General features: G+C 44.9%; 1 protein-coding gene across 1 annotated transcript in view; it reads left to right on the top strand.

Moving 5' to 3' along the window:
• The window catches only part of CPA6 (carboxypeptidase A6), a 119,924-nt gene that overhangs the window by 36,603 nt on the left and 62,511 nt on the right, over positions 1 to 20,810 (top strand). The window contains exon 2 of the mRNA XM_084619854.1: positions 19,379 to 19,454. Within this exon, the coding sequence (XP_084475980.1) occupies positions 19,379 to 19,454 (76 nt within the window). The remainder of the gene's footprint in view (positions 1 to 19,378; positions 19,455 to 20,810) is intronic.

Raw genomic sequence — 20,810 nt, forward strand, 5'->3', positions numbered from 1 at the left:
GGGGGCATAGGTGAAAAATCTACATTTTAGCAAATAAACAGCATGGAGTTCCCATGCACACAGCCTGCTTGTTGCCTTGCTCCCAGCTGGAGATGCTTCTCAAAGGGGGGAGAGGACTATAAAAAGAAAGGGGAAACACCCCCAGAGCATCTCTCTCTTTCTCTCTGCCCACTGCATCCATGGCACCTGAAGGACAAGGAAAGCAGCACTGGACTGGGAGAGGGGTCCTGACCTAAGGGTTTGGCCAGTAATCTGCTAAAGTATATGAAAGAAAACCTTGCTTTGAATTTAACATAGTTTGTTAAATCATAGAATCATAGAATATTAGAAGGGACCTCAGGAGTCATCTAGTACAACCCCCTGCTCAAAGCAGGACCAATTTTCAACTAAATCATCCCAGCCAGGGCTTTGTCAAGCCTGACCTTAAAAACCTCAAAGGAAGGAGATTCCCCCACCTCCCTAGGTAACGCATTCCAGGGCTTCACCACCCTCCTAGTGAAAAGGTTTTTCCTAATAGCAAACCTAAACCTCCCCCACTGCAACTTGAGACCATTACTCCTTGTTCTGTCATCTGCTACCACTGAGAACAGTCTAGAGCCATCCTCTTTGGAACCCCCTTTCAGGTAGTTGAAAGCAGCCATCAAATCCCCCCCCCTCATTCTTCTCTTTTGCAGATTAAATAATCCCAGTTCCCTCAGCCTCTCCTCATAAATCATGTGCTCCAGCCCCCTAATCATTTTTGCTGCCCTCTGCTGGACTCTTTCCCATTTTTCCACATCCTTCTTGTAGTGCGGTGCCCAAAACTGGACACAGTATTCCAGATGAGGCCTTACCAATGCTGAATAGAGGGGAATGATCACTAGTTGCATTTTATCTTTATTTTACTTGTAACCATTTCTTTCTATGCCTCATTACTTGTACTCACTTAAAATCTCTTTGTAGTTAATCAACTTGTTTTATCTAATCCAGTGTGTTTGAATTAAAGTCTCTGGAAAACTCCATTTGGGGTAACAGGACATGGGCATATCATTTCTATTAATTAAACTTAGACTTATATAAGCCTGTATTGTCCTGGAGTACAGGATATACATTTCTGGGGGAAATCTATGACTGGGAGTGTGATGGGGTTACTCTAGAGTACAAACAAGGCTGGTAAGAGCCGACATGTGGCTGGCTGGCTGGCTGCAACATACGCTGACATAGCTGGGAGTGACTTGCATGCTGGAGGCTGTTCATGAGCAGTCCAGGACTGGAAGCTATAGCATCAAAGCAGTGTAAAGGGCACCCCAGGTTGGAGGGCAGGAATAATGTAGCTACTCATTAGTCTGGATTGTACCCTGGGTATGTCACGGCATCTGTCTAGGGCACCGGTGCCAACTTTCACGTGGTAAATAAGCACCCCAACTTTCACAATAAGCCAAAAATCAAGCTAATCCCATTTCAAAACAAGTCCAAAACAAGCCAATCCTTAACAACCCCAACACTCTATGTGACTAGATCCCCCCCCCACTGTGCAGTCTGGGACTGTGGTGGGCCAGCTGTGTACCCCTGGCTCTCTCCCCCTTGCCCCTGCCCCTGCTTGCTCCCACTTGCTGGGAGCCAATCAAAAAAAAGAAGCAACAAGCTGCAACAAGCTACAAGCTAAACAAGCTACAAGCCAAAAAATAGCCAACAAGCAAGTCACAGGCCAATTAAGCCAAAAACAAGCCCAATTTCTGCGGTTTTTCCCACACGTTTGTCATGTCTGCTCTGGAGCCTTTTGTTTTGCCTTATAGACAGAATTCATCTCAGAGGCAAAAATCCACTCAGGAGCCTCCCAGGGATTATTTCTGATCAACAGACCAGCACTTGCATATTTTGTAAGGAATCCTCTAAACTGGTGGAGTAGCTCATCAGGGAAAATTCTTTACACGAAAAGTCACCTTAGTAGTTTAATTGGGCCACTCCATATCCCAGACATCCACCTGAAGGGAAGGGATGTTTACTTATGAAAACAACTTTCTGAAGAAAAAATAGTAACTTCAATACAAGGTGTGTGCCCCCTCCCCAGCCCAAATCTATATTAACCACCCGGATATCTTATGCTGAATGAAGTATACTATTGTGAGGAAATGAAAGACAATCCCAGATAGTAGTAGTTTTGGTGGGAGCAGGTGTAGGAAACAGTTGGTATGGAACAAATGATCATCTATTTCCATGAAAGGACCAGTCGCTTTGGTCTAATTTGGGGCCAACGTTTTGGCTATTGTTGCTAGCCTGACCTTTCAGCGGGGACAAGGTTGTGTCTGATTAGATACGCTTGGCTCAGCTGTGGTTATCGCTAGACCAGATATTTCATTCAGATTGGAAGTCAGTGTAAGCTGAGCCAAATTGATTAGGCATTTAAAATGAGCTCTGGCCATTTGTCCTATTTTTTCCTTCTCATTTTGCCATGTATTTAAAGTTGTACCTTGTCATAATATCATCTGGTAATAAATATTTTAGTATTACAGTGTAAAAGTTTCACTGGTACCCAAAAATGTGACATGTCAGTTCTTGGAGGTTTGAGCTGCCTGCCTGGCCTTATGTCCTTCAAACAACTAGTGACATGATGCTAACCTTTAGTTGTCAGACAACTCATATGTAGTTTAGACACACAAGGCATCCCACAGAACCAATCTCCATGGGAACTGATGCTGCAACATTGCTGGACGGCAGAGACAACCCATTCTTGCCAATAGTGTGTGGGGGAGAGTGAGGGCAGCGGCTTCAACAGATGTTACTGAGCATGCTCTGTCCATGTGAGCCTGTTCAGTACAAGCCGAACTGCAACTTGGGGGTGGGGGGGAGGCATGTGACCCCACGTCAGGGCCAGCTCCAGGCACCAGCTTTCCAAGCAGATGCTTGGGCGGCGTTCAGAATGGGGAGGCAGCCCGGGTCCCGCGGCGGCAATTTGGCGGCAGCTCCAACGCTGTTGCAGCGGCGGCAATTCGGTGGCGACTGCTTGGGGCGGCAAAATTGGTAGAGCCGCCGCTGCCCCACGTGTCCCCTTCCCACACATCACCTCAGCTGGCTGGAGACACTTCCTGCCCAAATTAGCATAATCAAAGTTCTGCACCAGTTTACATCTCTAAGGACTCTGCTATCTGCAGAGACAGTCAGCTATTTTGTGTTGAGTTTCATACAACCCCTTCTGAGTTAACGGGGGCCCTTTATGTTCTTCTTATGGAGATTTTATTTTTGATCTTTCTTGATCTAAAAGAAAAGCAGTTGAGATTTAAGGGTATATGCGCTCTGTGTATGGAAAAACAACACAAATTAAGCTGTTGTCCAGTATGAGAAAGCATCGCAGAATCTGGCCAATGGTGTTTTTGAAAGACACAGATGTTGGGAGCCAGCTGGTCCTTGAGGAAAAGTGAGCAAGGCAGATAAATTTTATACTATAGTAGGGTAGTGGCACATAATTTACAAATTTTCAGACTAAAAAGGTCCCGTCTTCAGATGTTTGCCGTTTATACAAAAACCTTACATCATATAAATTGAAGGCAACATAGCTCATCCTCTATAAACCAAGATTTTTGTACAAACTGCCAATACTTCAAAGAACATTTTGGCCCCAGAACTCATGTATTATACAACCCGGTCTCACAGAACATATCATAAGTACCTTACCTGATTAGCATTTAAGATAATTTTAATCTAGGCACCTTTGAAAGAAACACACTATGGTAAATTAATTACACGGGTAATTGGCAATGGAAACTCTTTCAATTTTGTCACGTTTTGCAATATTTTGTGTTTTTCTTGAAGCCCCAACTCCTAGAGTCATGGGATTACAGGAGAATTGCAACTTCCATTTAAAAAAATGTTTTTAAATTTTATCTTAAGGGAGCAATGAAGGAACCAAACAAGAAAACTCTGTACTTCCTTCACTTTGGAGATAACTACTTAGCTCAAATGTTCTAAGGCAGGAGACACCTATCTCTTCTGTAATACTTTCAAAACTGCTGGCAACCCACGATACCCGGAAAAATATCAATTTCCAGGCTCTATGCATCTAGAACACCCAGCAGAAAAGAAGCACATCATTCAAAAAGTTTTCTAATGAGCTGTTAAAATTTTAGATCCTCTTCCACCTCTTGAGATCACTTTGCATACATGAAGCTTCAGAGGATGTATAACATTATATGGCTTATGCTTCAGGAAAACAATCCAAAGTAATTTTGTGCAGCTTCTTTACATCCTCTGAAGATTCGTGTATGAGGCATGAGCACAAAAGGTGGACAATCTTAGAATCACTTATTCCAAACACTTTAAGTTTTTGCAAAAAATATCATTAATCCCTTAATATAAGCTCTCCTTACATCATTATACATTTGCCAGATAAATATAAATTTGATGGTTTCATACAATATGAAGTGTTCTAAGTTATATTCTGTCAACAGACTTGGCTTGCTTTTAGGTCCCAAGGAAATATACTAAAAAAGCCAAGATGGCCGTATGGCAGAGTGGTAACTTCATTTTACTAAAGGCAAAACTGACAAGAAAATTAAGGGTCCGAAGTAGACATCTTTTAGATGGCCAGTTTGAAACACTGATCCAGCAGAGCCTCATTTTCCCCACATACAGCATAGGAGCCCTGATATTTGCCTTCTTCTTAAAGTCATGGTGAGGCCTAACTGAGCAATGGCTGTGAATCACCACTGCCCGAGTCCAGTTTTACACCAGGGTAAGATTACTGAAAACTGCAGAAGGAGAGAGTACGTTACAGCAAAAAATGCTACTCTGCCTCTTTTTTTGTGGCGACAGCAAAAGTAATGTTTATGTTTCTATAGCTTTTTACCGAGAGGCAGTGGCAATCCTGGCCTGTGTTTCACACAAAAGGTGAACTGCACTGGTACAAGCCACAATTTGCCCTGGCACAGTTACATCAATGTAGCTCTTTCAGCAACTAATAACCCACCTGTAGACATGACCTAAGTCCTTGCATGCTTAAAGAATGAGCTAAGGTCCTCCACAGCACCCCACCAATGTTTACAGCACCTTGAAGTGAACAGCAAGGTCTACTGTGTACATGTACACAGCATTTCAAGGATTAGTCAAGAAAAGAAACAGAATAAAAAATCCTACCATGCATGCCTTTTTAAAAAAGTTACATTTACAGCTATCTGTCTGTCTATGGTATTTATATGGCTCCCCATTACCTAGCACCAGAGTGCCTCATAGTCTTTAAAGTACTATCCTCATGACACCCCTGTGAGGTAGGGAAGCACTGCTATTGCCTTTTTAGAGGTGGGGAGTTAAGTCACGGAGAAACTAAGTGATTTGCCCAAGGTCACCAGATAATTCCCTTCCTTCTCTCCTCCACTTCTCTCAGGCTATATGCTATGTGTAGAGGCAGAGTGGCATCCATTGGGGGTCACACAAAGATAGGGTTCTCAGGTGTCCGGTTTTCGACTGGAACTGGTTTTCAACTGTTAAAAGTCTGGTCGGCGGTGCAGCAGGGCTAAGGCAGGCTCCCTGCCTGCCGTGGCTCCACATGGCTCCCAGAAGCAGCAGCATGTCCCCTCTCCAGCTCCTAGGCATTGGGGCAGCTAGGGGAACCATGGCCAATGGGAGCTGCGGGAGCGGTGTCTGCAGACGGGGCAGTGCACAGAGCCACCTGGCCGCTCCTCCACGTAGGAGCTGGAGGGGGGACATGCTGCTGCTTCTGGGAGCTGCTTGAGGTAAGCGCCACCCAGAGCATGCACCCCTCACCCCCTCCTGTGTCAAAGCTCCCTGCCCCCAGCCCTGATCCCCCTCCCACCCTCTGAACCCCTCAGCCTGGAGCACCCTCCTACACCGCAAACCCCTCATCCCCAGCCCCACCCCAGAGTCTGCACCTCCAGCCAGAGCCCTAACCCTCCTCCTGCATCCCAACTACCTGCCCCAGCCCAGAGCCCCCTCCCACACTCTGAACCCCTTATTTATGGCCCCACCCCAGAGCCCAAACTCCCAGCCAGACCCTCACCCCAAACCCCTGAGCCAGCCCGGTGAAAATGAGCAAATGAGTAAAGTTGAGAGAGTGAGCAACAGAGGAAGGGGGGGTGGAGTGAGTAGGGGCAGGGTTTCGGAGAAGGGGCAGGGTAGGGGCATGGCCTCAGAGGAGGGGCGGGAAAGGGGTGAGGCAAGGGTGTTCAGTTTTGTGTAAGTAGAAAGTTGGCAGAACTACACAAGGATGGTCTGAATGCCACAAAAAGAGAGTAAGTTGGGCTAGCAGGCTGAACCCATCACCACATACATGTAAGCAATTCCTGTGACTAGCTTTATTCATAGAATCATAGAATATCAGGGTTGGAAGGAACCTCAGGAGGTCATCTAGTCCAACCCCCTGCTCAAAGCAGGACCAACACCAACTAAATCATCCCAGCCAGGGCTTCGTCAAGCCTGACCTTAAAAACTTCTAAGGAAGGAGATTCCACCACCTCCCTAGGTAACGCATTCCAGTGTTTCACCACCCTCTAGTGAAAAAGATTTTCCTAATATCCAACCTAAATCTCCCCCACTGCAACTTGAGACCATTACTCCTTGTTCTGTCATCTGCTACCACTGAGAACAGTAACAGTAACAGTAGAGCCATCCTCTTTGGAACCCCCTTTCAGGTAGTTGAAAGCAGCTATCAAATCCCCCCTCATTCTTCTCTTCCGCAGACTAAACATCCCCAGTTCCCTCAGCCTCTCCTCATAACTCATGTGTTCCAGTCCCCTAATCATTTTTGTTGCCCTCCGCTGGACTCTTTCCAATTTTTCCACATCCTTCTTGTAGTGTGGGGCCCAAAACTGGACACAGTACTCCAGATAAGGCCTCACCAGTGTTGAATAGAGGGGAACGATCACGTCCCTCGATCTGCTGGCAATGCCCCTACTTATACATCCCAAAATGCCATTGGCCTTCTTGGCAACAAGGGCACACTGTTGACTCATATCCAGCTTCTCATCCACTGTAACCCCTACATCCTTTTCTGCAGAACTGCTGCCGAGCCATTCGGTCCCTAGTCTGTAGGGCTGCATTGGATTCTTCCATCCTAAGTGCAGGACTCTGCACTTGTCCTTGTTGAACCTCATCAGATTTCTTTTGGCCCAATCCTCCAATTTGTCTAGGTCCCTCTGTATCCTATCCCTACCCTCCAGCATTGCATTGGGACAACCTAATGCAGGAGAAGGGAGCGTTGGCTTTCAGGGGACTGCTTGCTGCTTTACACACAGCAGCAGACACATGTTCAAAGTAGAAGGCAGGGAATATCTGGGCCCTGATGTTTCCTACCCGCAGTGATCAACTCCTCTGTCCTGATTCCAGCTGCACTAATCTGGCACCCCCACACACACACATAGCAGTTGGGAAATGCTAGGCAACTGGCATACACATTCACTTTGCAGAGAAGTCATCTCTGCTACATTAGTAAACATCACGCAATCACATCTTTGCCTCTTCAGCATTCCTCCCACATGCCAGCCAAACAAATAATTTTCATTCAAAATTATGGATGGTCTTTATAGCAAGATAAAAATAAGTTTTGCTCCCTTTATAAATAACTTCCATCACAAACAGAGAGTATACATGCTGTTACCAAGACAACACTGCTCACTCCCTCATCATTATTTGGGTCAGCATCAGCCTCTTGGGGGAAACCACCCAAAAAGGGTCAGAAAGAGTTGGGCCCCCTGGCCTACCGACATTTTAAGTTACTGCCCAGGCCATTTAACAGGGCACTACACTGACCATATTAAGTGGAGTACAGAAAACATTGACTTAGAAGGGGGGGGGAGTTAAAGGCCAATATCTGCTCCACTTAACTGGAGTAGCTTAGCACCACTTGAACACAGAAACAATAACTCCTTGTAATGACAGACAGGGACTTAGCTGTAAGAGGTAACCACAGTGGAGGTACAAATATTATCCCAAAGCCTTAGCTTTGCTGCAGCCACTTTGTCTCACACTGCAGGGACAAAGCTGCCCAAGTGCCAAGATAGATTGTCATGGAAGAATCACCTCATGGGGAAATCTCCAGTGGTATAGAGAGGCTGCTACTTTTCCCTGCAAGGAGCATAAACGGGCCTACCCAGGAGAAAAGGGATATGTCTACAGCAGCCACGCACCCTTGCAATCCCTGGTTCCCGTAACGGTTCCTTGGGGACATTGTCAATCAGCATAATTTAAAGCAGTCTAAAAGCTTTTCTAACTTATGCCAGGGGCTGAACTAGTGTATGGCTGACCCAGGAATTGGGAAACACAGGTAGAGAAGACAGTAATACTCTACCATTTTGTGAAATTTTTGAATCTTTACACAGTTGATAATACACAGCTGAGCAAAAATACTGCAATGAATTGTGTTAAATTAGATGATACGCACAATTTAAAGGCCCTATTTCATGACCTGCTGAGGCTAGAAAAATCTTTGGTGGACCAGTACCAATATTTTTAGGACCAGTAACCTTTTCCAAGCACTGGCCTTGGGCTAAAATTAAATTAAGATTTAAAACAGAGTACTCCTACAGAGTGGTTATATAGAGTACTTATTTTTAATACCTAATCTATTTCTGAAATTCTTTGTGCCAATAACTGAAAGATACAAAGTAATTCCATAGCAGACAATTTTTCTTAGGATTTTGTCTCGCAAAAGTGTTTAGTACAGGGAGAAAAGGAATAAAGCAACTGGTCATTTTATCACAGCTGAATCCTGTGTATTCCCTTAGAGACTTCCATAGTGTAAATATTTTTTCATATGCATCTTTCAATCTTGCACCTCCTGTCTTGCATAACCAGTTGTGTGTAACAGTTTTGTAAGAACCCAATCATTTCTATGCTATCATTCTTCATTATCCAATTAGGAAAAAATACGTTTAAGTAGGATTTTATTTCATTTAGAATATCTCCTTAGGCTTTTGGTTCATAGAATCATAGAATCATAGAATATCAAGGTTGGAAGGGACCCCAGAAGGTCATCTAGTCCAACCCCCTGCTCGAAGCAGGACCAATTCCCAGTTAAATCATCCCAGCCAGGGCTTTGTCAAGCCTGACCTTAAAAACCTCTAAGGAAGGAGATTCTACCACCTCCCTAGGTAACGCATTCCAGTGTTTCACCACCCTCTTAGTGAAAAAGTTTTTCCTAATATCCAATCTAAACCTCCCCCACTGCAACTTGAGACCATTACTCCTTGTTCTGTCATCTGCTACCACTGAGAACAGTAACAGTAACAGTAGAGCCATCCTCTTTGGAACCCCCTTTCAGGTAGTTGAAAGCAGCTATCAAATCCCCCCTCATTCTTCTCTTCTGCAGGCTAAACAATCCCAGCTCCCTCAGCCTCTCCTCATAACTCATGTGTTCCAGTCCCCTAATCATTTTTGTTGCCCTTCGCTGGACTCTCTCCAATTTATCCACATCCTTCTTGAAGTGCGGGGCCCAAAACTGGACACAGTACTCCAGATGAGGCCTCACCAATGTCGAATAGAGGGGAACGATCACGTCCCTCGATCTGCTGGCAATGCCCCTACTTATACATCCCAAAATGCCATTGGCCTTCTTGGCAACAAGGGCACACTGCTGACTCATATCCAGCTTCTCGTCCACTGTCACCCCTAGGTCCTTTTCCGCAGAAGGAAACGTGCTGTCCCTCAGACCATATCTAAAGAACTGTACTGGTATTGCTGTGTAAATATGTTTTGCAGGGGGCTCTGATCAGAGTTGGCACTAGACAGAAAAAACAACAGAAAGATTTTTCCTCCAGGAAATGTGGAAATGACATAAATGAAGTTAATGTCCTGTCTGTCCAGCAGAAAAGCTTCACATGTGTGCAGTACTACTTCACTGAATCTGCCTGGTCTGTTCAAAGAAGAGCAACCAGTGATCAGCAGAACTGTACTCCCACATTGGGGGGCGAAAAAATATCGGCCTTTACAGACATTTGCTATACGGAGCACATCCCACACAGTCCAAAAGCAGTTCTCTATTCTGTTCCTAGAGAAGGGGAAAAAAGAAAAAGCTGTTTAGAGCTGGCATCAGCTAACAGAGCTGTTCATTTTGCTCAGTAGCAGAGCACTCTCCAGGGAAGCCCAAGGCCTGGCTTCTGCTCCTCATCCACTAGTCTCTTCTAGTCAGTTCATTTAATGTATTGCTGTTTGCTTAGAAGGGTATGCAAATGCCTTCAGTTGTGTTTATATAAGTTCAGTTCAGCCCATGAAATCGTAGCTTGAAAATTCCCCTCGCCCGTTCCCCACTGGTAAATGGACAACTTGTCCTGGTAAGTGTGAGGTCCTACACCATCAATTTCTGCAAAATATACGTTTTCTTGTTTGGTTGGTTGTTTGAAAAAAAGACGTTACTAGCCCTTATGCTTACAGAGATAACCTTGCAATATAAACCAAAGGCTTGCCAACTTCCTGAATCTGCAGACAGTTCCAGCATCTCTTTTGTTCATAGACTTTTCAAATATGTCACGAACACCACCCTGTTCAGTTTCACTAATCTGAACCTCTTGATCAGCCCTGAAACAGACTAGAGTCATATCAATTTCTGTCTATTGTTGCTTGGGAAATCTGAGATCAACACTGGAACTATTCATAGGGGTGTCAAGGTTCCTCCCCCACTCTGAACGCTAGGGTACAGATGTGGGGACCTGCATGAAAACCTCCAAAGCTTATCTTTACCAGCTTAGGCCAAAACTTCCCCAAGGTACAAAATATTCCACCCTTTGTCCTTGGATTGGCCGCTACTACCACCAAACAAATACTGGTTACTGGGGAAGAGCTGTTTGGAAACGTCTTTCCCCCCAAATACTTCCCAAAACCTTGCACCCCACTTCCTGGACCAGGTTTGGTAAAAAGCCTAACCAATTTGCCTAGGTGACTACAGACCCAGACCCTGGGATCTTAAGAACAATGAACAATCCTCCCAACACTTGCAGCCCCCCCCTTTCCTGGGAAATGTTGGATAAAAAGCCTCACCAATTTGCATAGGTGACCACAGACCCAAACCCTTGGATCTGAGAACAATGAAAAAGCATTCAGTTTTCTTACAAGAAAACTTTTAATAGAAATAGGAGTAAATAGAAGTAAAGAAATCCCCTCTGTAAAATCAGGATGGTAGATACCTTACAGGGTAATTAGATTCAAAACATAGAGAATCCCTCTAGACAAAACCTTAAGTTACAAAAAAGACACACAGACAGAAATAGTTATTCTATTCAGCACAATTCTTTTCTCAGCCATTTAAAGAAATCATAATCTAACACATACCTAGCTAGATTACTTACTAAAAGTTCTAAGACTCCATTCCTGGTCTATCCTTGACAAAAGCAGCATATAGACAGACAGAGACCCTTTGTTTCTCTCCCTCCTCCCAGCTTTTGAAAGTATCTTGTCTCCTCATTGGTCATTTTGGTCAGATGCCAGCGAGGTTACCTTTAGCTTCTTAACCCTTTACAGGTGAGAGGAGTTTTCCTCTGGCCAGGAGGGATTTTAAAGGGGTTTACCCTTCCCTTTATATTTATGACAAGGGGAGAGGAGCTCCCTGGCCCCAAAAAAGGCAGGGGATTCAGAGCAGCCAGGAGGGCAAAGAAGTAAAAAACCAGACGTTTCTCTCTTCCAACAGCCAGACTAGGGAAAGGATTTTCATATTATCAGACATCCACTCTCCAGAGGTCAATATGAAAGATGGAGCTCTCTAGTAGAGTCCAGAGATCACACTCAGATAATGATCCCTGAACACCTCCCTCTTCTCAGCAACTAGGGGTATGTGCTGGGACTCTCACCATGGCATTGACTATGAAGCTTATTGATAGATCCACCAAAGATCTCCTGCATCAACCTATGGCTGATAGATTTAGTTGTCTGGCTCGTATGTGTGGTAGATTTTTGAATCCCTACATTAAGTGCATTGTGTTATAGCAAGGGTGATTGCATAGAAAGTATTTAATAGAACATTTTGATTTGTTGTTAGTGCAAACTATAAACAAAGGATCTGGAGCCAAAAATCAACCTCAGGACTGCTTTTTTTGATGGGTAGATATTAGGTACACTGCAGAGTCTGATACCTGTGCTCTTTTGCAGAAGGACAATGCTAGAATGCTTCTTGAGAATTACTGAGCCTTTTGACTTGGCTATAAAAGCTGGTATTAAAATACTGTTTTCAGGAATTCATTGTCACTTTGCATCTTACATTCACAAAAATGAAACTGGATTGCTAGGTTGGATTGTCCATCATTTCATAAAAATCTGACAGTATGAAGTACGCTAAAGTGCTTTCTTTGCACTCTCTAGGAGAAGGCCTGGCCACAGCAATTTTCCAACAATATATCAAGCAATTAATCTATCACAATCAGCCATGTCACCATTGACATTTTCCCTTCTCTGGCAGGTCTCTAATCAAGTCGGGCATGACATAGCCACTGAGCCAGATCCAAAAGACAGTTTAGACTACACGTGTTAGTCCGTTAAAGAAAAGGAAAACCACACCTAAATAATATCAGTTCACTCTGAGTTGTAACAACTGCTGAATCCAGGTTTAACTATTTTACATTTGAAATGGTTGTTCCATACATTCTGCCTCTCCCCAGTACTTCCAGAAACTAGCGATAAGTGTTTCTTGTTTACTTTACATTCAGCCAGTGGAGATTTTAGTCACAGTCTCTGCACATAATCTTTAAGCATTTCAGTCCTACAGTATCTGTCCCATGTACCCAGTAGATCCATCTGTCCACTACTCTTTTCAATAGCTATTTGCTATTTAGAAAGAAGTGAGTGATAGCAAAGAGAATTAGTGCAATACAATAAGTGAAATTGGGAAACATATTTCCCTTAATACAATGCAGCCTTCATAGTACTCTGAGCTTCATAGCCCTTTGTAAAATATGCTTCTCTCCTATCTGTCTGGAAAGTGAAACTTCCAGTAATTTTCCCAAACCCCTGCCACCTCTTCTTCCCAACTTTTAGCACTGTCAAGCAGGAGAACCCCTGTATACAGTCACCCCTTCGCAATTTCAGCACACAGCACTGAGCCAGTGGTGTCAACAGAAGCAGAGTGAAACTGACCCAGGTTCTTCTTTTTTTTAAATAATACTGGGACTAGTGGAACTATGGGCCAAACCTTCGAGTCAGACAAAACCATTTGAAGTCACTGGGGGCTTTCTCTGAACAAGGATATCAGGACTTGGGTCCGCAGTGCAAGGAATGCTCAGCAGGGATGTTGCCAAAACGAAAGGGTGGAAAGAGAAACAAGGAGATAGAGACAAACTGAAAGGAACAGATGGTGAAGGGAGAGAAGAGACAAAAGGAGGAAAAGTCATTCACAAAGGAAGAGGGGGCTGGTAAGAGATGGTGTAAAGAGCAGCTGGAGAAAGCCATTTGCACTGCACACCACCACCACTTATTGGTCCTATGGAACCCAGAAACTATCAACTGGCACGTTTTCTGTTAAATAACTATTTACACAGATACAGCTAAAGCACTCCTGTAGCAGGGACAAGCCTGTCCGGTATTCTAGTGACAGTACATCACATTTGGAAACCTAAATTGGTCCCTGACAATTGAACTGGGCAGAAGTTGAGAGCATGCTCTGAAGGCAGCACTCATCCCCACTTCACTCTCTGGTGACCCATCTGAGACCAACTGAATGCAGTATTCTGGAGGCTCCAGAGACTACAGTTAAGGCATCTGGGTTCACATCTCCTTTGGACCACAATGCCCCTCAGCAAAGGCCACTCTGATGCATAATCTTCCTGGATAATAAGGAAGAAGACATGATCCTGGAACGCCTCAGGAAAAAACAAGGTGAGGGGAGAAATACAGAAGTAAGTGAGGGGGGAAGAGAGGATCAAGAGAAAAAAAAAACATAAGAACAGCCATACTGAGTCAGACCAGTGGTCCATCTAACCCACTATCCTGTTTTACAACAGTGGCCAATGCCAGGTGCTTCAAAGGGAATGAATGGAACAGGACAATTTTCAAGTGATCCATCCCCTGTCGTCCAGTCCCAGCATCGGGCAGTCAAAGGTCCACTCGTGAATCAGTAACTGGTTAGAAGACAGGAAACAAAGAGTAGGAACAAATGATAAATTTTCAGAATGGAGATGGGTAAATAGTGGTGACCCCCAGAGATCTGTACTAGGACCAGTGCTGTTCAACATATTCATAAATGATCTAGAAAAAGGGGAAAGCAGTGAAGTGCCAAAGTTTGCAGATGATACAAAATTACTCAAAATAGTTAAGTCCAAAGCACATTTCAAAGAGTTATAAAGGGATCTCACAAAACTGGGTGACCGGACAACAAAATGGCAGATGAAATTCAGTGTTGATAAGTGAAAAGTAATCCACACTGGAAAAAATAACCCCATGAGAGGGCCTTCCCTCTTATCCCATGACTGCTTACTTTGCTTAGGAGCCTTTGGTGAGGGACCTTGTGAAAGGCTTTATGAAAGTCCAAGTACACTATCCACTGTATCATCCCTGTCCATATGTTTGCTGACCCCATCAAAGAATTCTAATAGATTGGTGAGGCATGATTTCCCGTTGCAAATGCCATGTTGACTCTTCCCCCACAAAACTGTGTTCATCTATGTGTCTGATAATTCTGTTCTTTCCTATAGTTTCAACCAATTTGCCTGGTTCTGAAGTTAGGCTTAACAGCCTGTAATTGCCAAGATCGCCTCTACAGCCTTTTTAAAAAATTGGTGTCACATTAGCTATCCTCCAGTCATGTGGTACGGAAGCTGATTTAAGTGATAGGTTACATATCACAGTTAGTACTGCAATTTCATACTTGAGTTCCTTCAGAACTCTTGGGTGAATACCATCTGGTCCTGGTGACTTATTACGGTTTAATTTATCAATTTGTTCCAAAACCTCCTCTATTGACACCTCAATCTGGGACAGTTCCTCAGATTTATCACCTAAAACGAATGGCTCAGGTTTGGGAATCTCCTTCACATCCTCTGCAGTGAAGACCATAAAAAGAATTAATTTAGCTTCTCCACAATGGCTTTGTCTTCCTTGAGTGCTCCTTTAGCACCTCAATCATCCTGTGGCCCCACTGATTGTTCGGCTGGCTACCTGCTTCTGATGAACTTCAAAAATCTTTTGTTGTTAGTTTTTGTGTCTTTTGCTAGTTGCTCTTCAAATTCTTTTTTGGACAGCCTAATTATACTTTTACGCTTTACTTGCCACCAGATTTTATGCTCCTTTCTATTTTCCTCAGTAGGATTTGACTTCCAATTTTTAAAAGATGGCTTTTCCCCTCTAACAGCCTCTTTTACTCTGAGCCTGCACCCCTGACCTCCTCCCACGCCCAACCCCCTGCCCTGATACCCCTCCTGCCCTCCAAACCCCTTGGTCCCAGTCCGGAGTACCCTCCTGCACCCCCAACCCCTCATCTCCAGCTCTACCCCATAGCCCACATCCCCAGCTGGAGCCCTCACTCCCCCACCCTCACCATCCCAACCCCTTACCCCAGCCCAGAGCCCCCTCCCACACCCCGAACTCCTCATTTCTTGCCCCACCCCAGAGCCCGCACCCACAGCTGGGGCCCACACCCCCTCCTGCACCACAACTCCCAATTTTGTGAGCATTCATGGCCCACCATATGATTTCCATACCAAGACGTGTCCCTTGGGCCAAAAAGTTTGCCCACCCCAGGTTAGTGGATCATGAAGGGATTAGGGCTCAAAGTCTCATTAAGAAGCTCTAAGCCTTACTCAGCAGGCTGCTAGGCTTATCACACTCTTCCCCCCAAAGAGGCCACACAATATACTACAGCAAAGGCATATAGGATTCAAAGAATAGGCCCATTCTCCTCACCCATCTCATCTCCGTCTCAGTCTCCTCACCCAGTAAGTCCTAGTCTCACTTGTGTAGACTCTCCCTCCCTGCCTCCTTGCACCAACTCCCATTCCCAGTTTCTCTTGCCCCTTTCCTGTATGTAAGGGAGCAGTATGACTGCTCGGAGCTCCGGTACGAAACTGCAGAAAAACCTGAGTGTCTCTGGATTAAGTTTAGAAGTGTGAGCAACAAGAGTGATGTAGTGGTGGGAGTCTGCTATAGACCACCGGACCAGGGGGATGAGGTGGATGAGGCTTTCTTCCAGCAACTCGCAGAAGCTACTAGATCGCACGCCCTGGTTCTCATGGGTGACTTTAATTTTCCTGATATCTGCTGGGAGAGCAATACAGCGGTGCATAGACAATCCAGGAAGTTTTTGGAAAGCATAGGGGACAATTTCCTGGTGCAAGTGCTAGAGGAGCCAACTAGGGGGGGAGCTTTTCTTGACCTGCTGCTCACAAACTGGGAAGAATTAGTGGGGGAAGCAAAAGTGGATGGAAATCTGGGAGGCAGTGACCATGAGTTGGTTGAGTTCAGGATCCTGACACAGGGAAGAAAGGTAAGCAGCAGGATTCGGACCCTGGACTTCAGGAAAGCAGACTTCGACTCCCTCAGGGAACGGATGTGTAGGATCCCCTGGGGGACTAACATGAGGGGGAAAGGAGTCCAGGAGAGCTGGCTATATTTCAAGGAATCCCTGTTGAGGTTACAGGGACAAACCATCCCGATGAGTCAAAAGAATAGTAAATATGGCAGGCGACCAGCTTGGCTTAACGGTGAAATCCTAGCGGATCTAAAACATAAAAAAGAAGCTTACAAGAAGTGGAAGGTTGGACATATAACCAGGGAAGAGTATAAAAATATTGCTCGGGCATGTAGGAATGAAATCAGGAGGGCCAAATCGCACCTGGAGCTGCAGCTACCAAGAGATGTCAAGAGTAACAAGAAGGGTTTCTTCAGGTATATTGGTAACAAGAAGAAAGCCAAGGAAAGTGTGGGCCCCTTACTGAATGAGGGAGGCAACCTAGTGACAGAGAATGTGGAAAAAGCTAATGTACTCAATGCTTTTTTTGCCTCTGTCTTCACTAACAAGGTCAGCTCCCAGACTGCTGCGCTGGGCATCACAACATGGGGAGTAGATGGCCAGCCCTCTGTGGAGAAAGAGGTGATTAGGGACTATTTAGAAAAGCTGGGCATGCACAAGTCCATGGGGCAGGATGAATTGCATCTGAGAGTGCTAAAGGAATTGGCGGCTGTGATTGCAGAGCCATTGGCCATTATCTTTGAAAACGCGTGGCGAACGGGGGAAGTCCCAGATGACTGGAAAAAGGCTAATGTAGTGCCAATCTTTAAAAAAGGGAAGAAGGAGGATCCTGGGAACTACAGGCCAGTCAGCCTCACCTCAGTCCCTGGAAAAATCGTGGAGCAGGTCCTCAAAGAATCAATCCTGAAGCACTTACATGAGAGGAAAGTGATCAGGAACAGTCAGCATGGATTCACCAAGGGAAGGTCACGCCTAACTAATCTAATCGCCTTCTATGATGAGATTACTGGTTCTGTGGATGAAGGGAAAGCAGTGGATGTATTGTTTCTTGACTTTAGCAAAGCTTTTGACACGGTCTCCCACAGTATTCTTGTCAGCAAGTTAAGGAAGTATGGGCTGGATGAATGCACTATAAGGTGGGTAGAAAGTTGGCTAGATTGTCGGGCTCAACGGGTAGTGATCAATGGCTCCATGTCTAGTTGGCAGCCGGTGTCAAATGGAGTGCCCCAGGGGTCGGTCCTGGGGCCGGTTTTGTTCAATATCTTCATAAATGATCTGGAGGATGGTGTGGATTGCACCCTCAGCAAATTTGCGGATGATACTAAACTAGGAGGAGTGGTAGATACGCTGGAGGGCAGGGATAGGATACAGAGGGACCTAGACAAATTGGAGGATTGGGCCAAAAGAAATCTGATGAGGTTCAATAAGGATAAGTGCAGGGTCCTGCACTTAGGACGGAAGAACCCAATGCACAGCTACAGACTAGGGACCGAAAGGCTAGGCAGCAGTTCTGCGGAAAAGGACCTGGGATAACAGTGGACAAGAAGCTGGATATGAGTCAGCAGTGTGCCCTTGTTGCCAAGAAGGCCAATGGCATTTTGGGATGTATAAGTAGGGGCATAGCGAGCAGATCGAGGGTCGTGATCGTTCCTCTCTATTCGACATTGGTGAGGCCTCATCTGGAGTACTGTGTCCAGTTTTGGGCCCCACACTACAAGAAGGATGTGGATAAATTGGAGAGAGTCCAGCGAAGGGCAACAAAAATGATTAGGGGTCTGGAACACATGACTTATGAGGAGAGGCTGAGGGAACTGGGATTGTTTAGTCTGCAGAAGAGAGGAATGAGGGGAGATTTGACAGCTGCTTTCAACTACCTGAGAGGTGGTTCCAGAGAGGATGGTTCTAGACTGTTCTCAGGGGTAGAAGAGGACAGGACAAGGAGTAATGGTCTCAAGTTGCAGTGGGGGAGGTTTAGATTGGATATTAGGAAAAACTTTTTCACTATGAGGGTGGTGAAACACTGGAATGCGTTACCTAGGGAGGTGGTAGAATCTCCTTCCTTAGAAGTTTTTAAGGTCAGGCTTGACAAAGCCCTGGCTGGGATGATTTAATTGGGGATTGGTCCTGCTTTGAGCAGGGGGTTGGACTAGATGGCCTCCTGAGGTCCCTTCCAACCCTGATATTCTATGATTCTATGATTTCCCCCTGCCACTCCTTTTCCCCAAGAATTTACCCCTGTAGGACCAGCTCTTGTCCCCTCTTCATCTTAATCAGGCTGCTTCCTCCATGTGCCTGGGCTGAACAGGACTGCAGTAGTCCAGGACTACAACTGCAAGAAAAGTCATACTCTGTGCTCAGTCCCAACCTGGAGCATGCTCAGTGCAGGTGGAATCTTCAGGGAATTAAGCTGCTAAAATCTAAAAAGTCTGTACTGAGCATGTGTGAACTACAATCTTTGAACTGGGCCACATTTGAGCAGATTTTTATGGGGCTGGCACAAGGCTGAACACAAAGGCCAAATGTCCAGTTCCTGCTGCGCAGAATGGGGGTTCTAGAGCTTTGCAAAGAAAAGGCAGCCAGAATTTTTTTAACACTGGCAGAACAGCGTGTTATTCCCTATCCTCATTCTCAGAAATGCCTGTACCATTCTGGCTAAAGTTTTCCAGAAAAATTCAGCCTGAAGCAGACCCATATCATGGAAAATTTCAGCCCATATGGTTTAAGTTTGGCAAAGATATAAGCAACTGAAAACAGGGTCTTATAATGGGAAGCATTGGGAAACCTTAATAACAGCTGCCATCCTCACCTATAATCAGCTTACTTCTTGGACTTGGGAAATGTACAGTTAAGGGGGGTCAGGTTTGAAAGCAGATTTCTGATTCACCTGTTATGTTAATAGTATTTAGAAAGAGACAAAATGAATATGGACCATAAATGATAGATTTATTTCTGGGTTCTGTTGTTGAAACAAGTTCTTAAAGCTTCAATTCAATGTTCTCTTACCAACAGTGATAAAGTAATACGGCTTGTTCCGGACAGCGAGAGAGAAGCACAAGCACTGAATGCCATTTTTCACCAGCTTACGGTGAGTTTGCGCTTTGCAGTTTCAATACCAGCGCTCTTCTTGAGGGTTGCCTTTAATGGGCTAATTCACGTGCCTTTCACCCGGGATGACTGTTTCAAATCCTGGGTTACATTCAACTGAAAATACGTGTGGAGAGGAAGCACAAGAAAGAGTGGAGGCCTCAGCCAAGAATCCCCACTTCAGCCAAGCTCAAAGTCTTTACAACTATTAAAAATAAAATATTCCCCCACCTTAAAAAAGAGAGGAAAATAAAAGCAGGGAAATCAAAGTTTCCACCTGTTTGTATCTAGTGCCATTGCATTGGCTTATCACAAGAGCACTGTCCAGAATGCTGCCTCTCCGGCAGAGCTTAACAAGGGGTAGGAACTGCTCTGCCAGCAGCAATGACCATGGTCACAGAGAAGGATGAAGGTATGCACAGAACCTTCCTCCTACCCATACTCACAGCCCTCTGTGACATGAGATAACGGGGGAAGAGGACCACCATGCACATGCACTGAACTCTGGCATTACAGGTACCTGGAGATGGATTCTTGTGAATAGTCTCAGACTGTACGCTTTTCAGGGCATGGAAAAGTGTGTTTATGTTTCTACAGTAGCTACCACTAGCATGGTGGGGCTTTGGTTCTAATTAGCAATTTTGGGTGTCACTGTAATACAAATAAATAATAACTTTAATAGCCAGTGGCAATAAATAAATAAGTAAAGTAAACACCAACCTCCACAACTCCCTTGGACTTCCGAGGTTTCTGGTTGCATTTTTATTTTGTTCCCCTCTGTATTTTTTTCTCTCTTCTACTACAGCAATCCCCACAAAGCACCTCTCCCAACTCTCTCATTACATTGCTCCCTTAGGCTCACAGAAAGTGATTCCTTCTCCATCAAAGTGGGAGCAGTTGAAACTTGAATGACCACATGCTGTAACTCTTACAACAGGGTAATACAATTTTGGCAAGGTGCGCTGGAATCTGACGGGTTAATTAGAAAGAGATTGATTAGGATGATGTAATAAGCTAAAAAGATTGAAAGGAAGGTTTTTTTTAATAAATGAAAATGTACCTGCATACAGTAATATTCACCCACAGGATCAAATCCTGGTCCCTGTACCTAGCTTGTGGAAACAAGCTAAGCTTGGTTGCTTCCGAAGCCTCAGGGCTGCAGTTCCCTCTGCAGCTATTTCACTTCCCATCTATATGAGGGGCAAACTAGGGATGTCAGTGGGTTTACACACTCCTGTATATACTTGTCACTAATCCAGTTTTGCCTTTTTCCAAACCCCTCCAAGGGCCAATTTTTATAAGTGCACAAATCCAGAAGTCAGTTGGAGCTGCAGGTAGTCAGCCCCTCTGAAAATCA

Source organism: Lepidochelys olivacea (genome assembly GCF_965140295.1).
Source record: "Lepidochelys olivacea isolate rLepOli2 genome assembly, chromosome: 2".
Taxonomy (NCBI): Eukaryota; Metazoa; Chordata; order Testudines; family Cheloniidae; genus Lepidochelys; species Lepidochelys olivacea.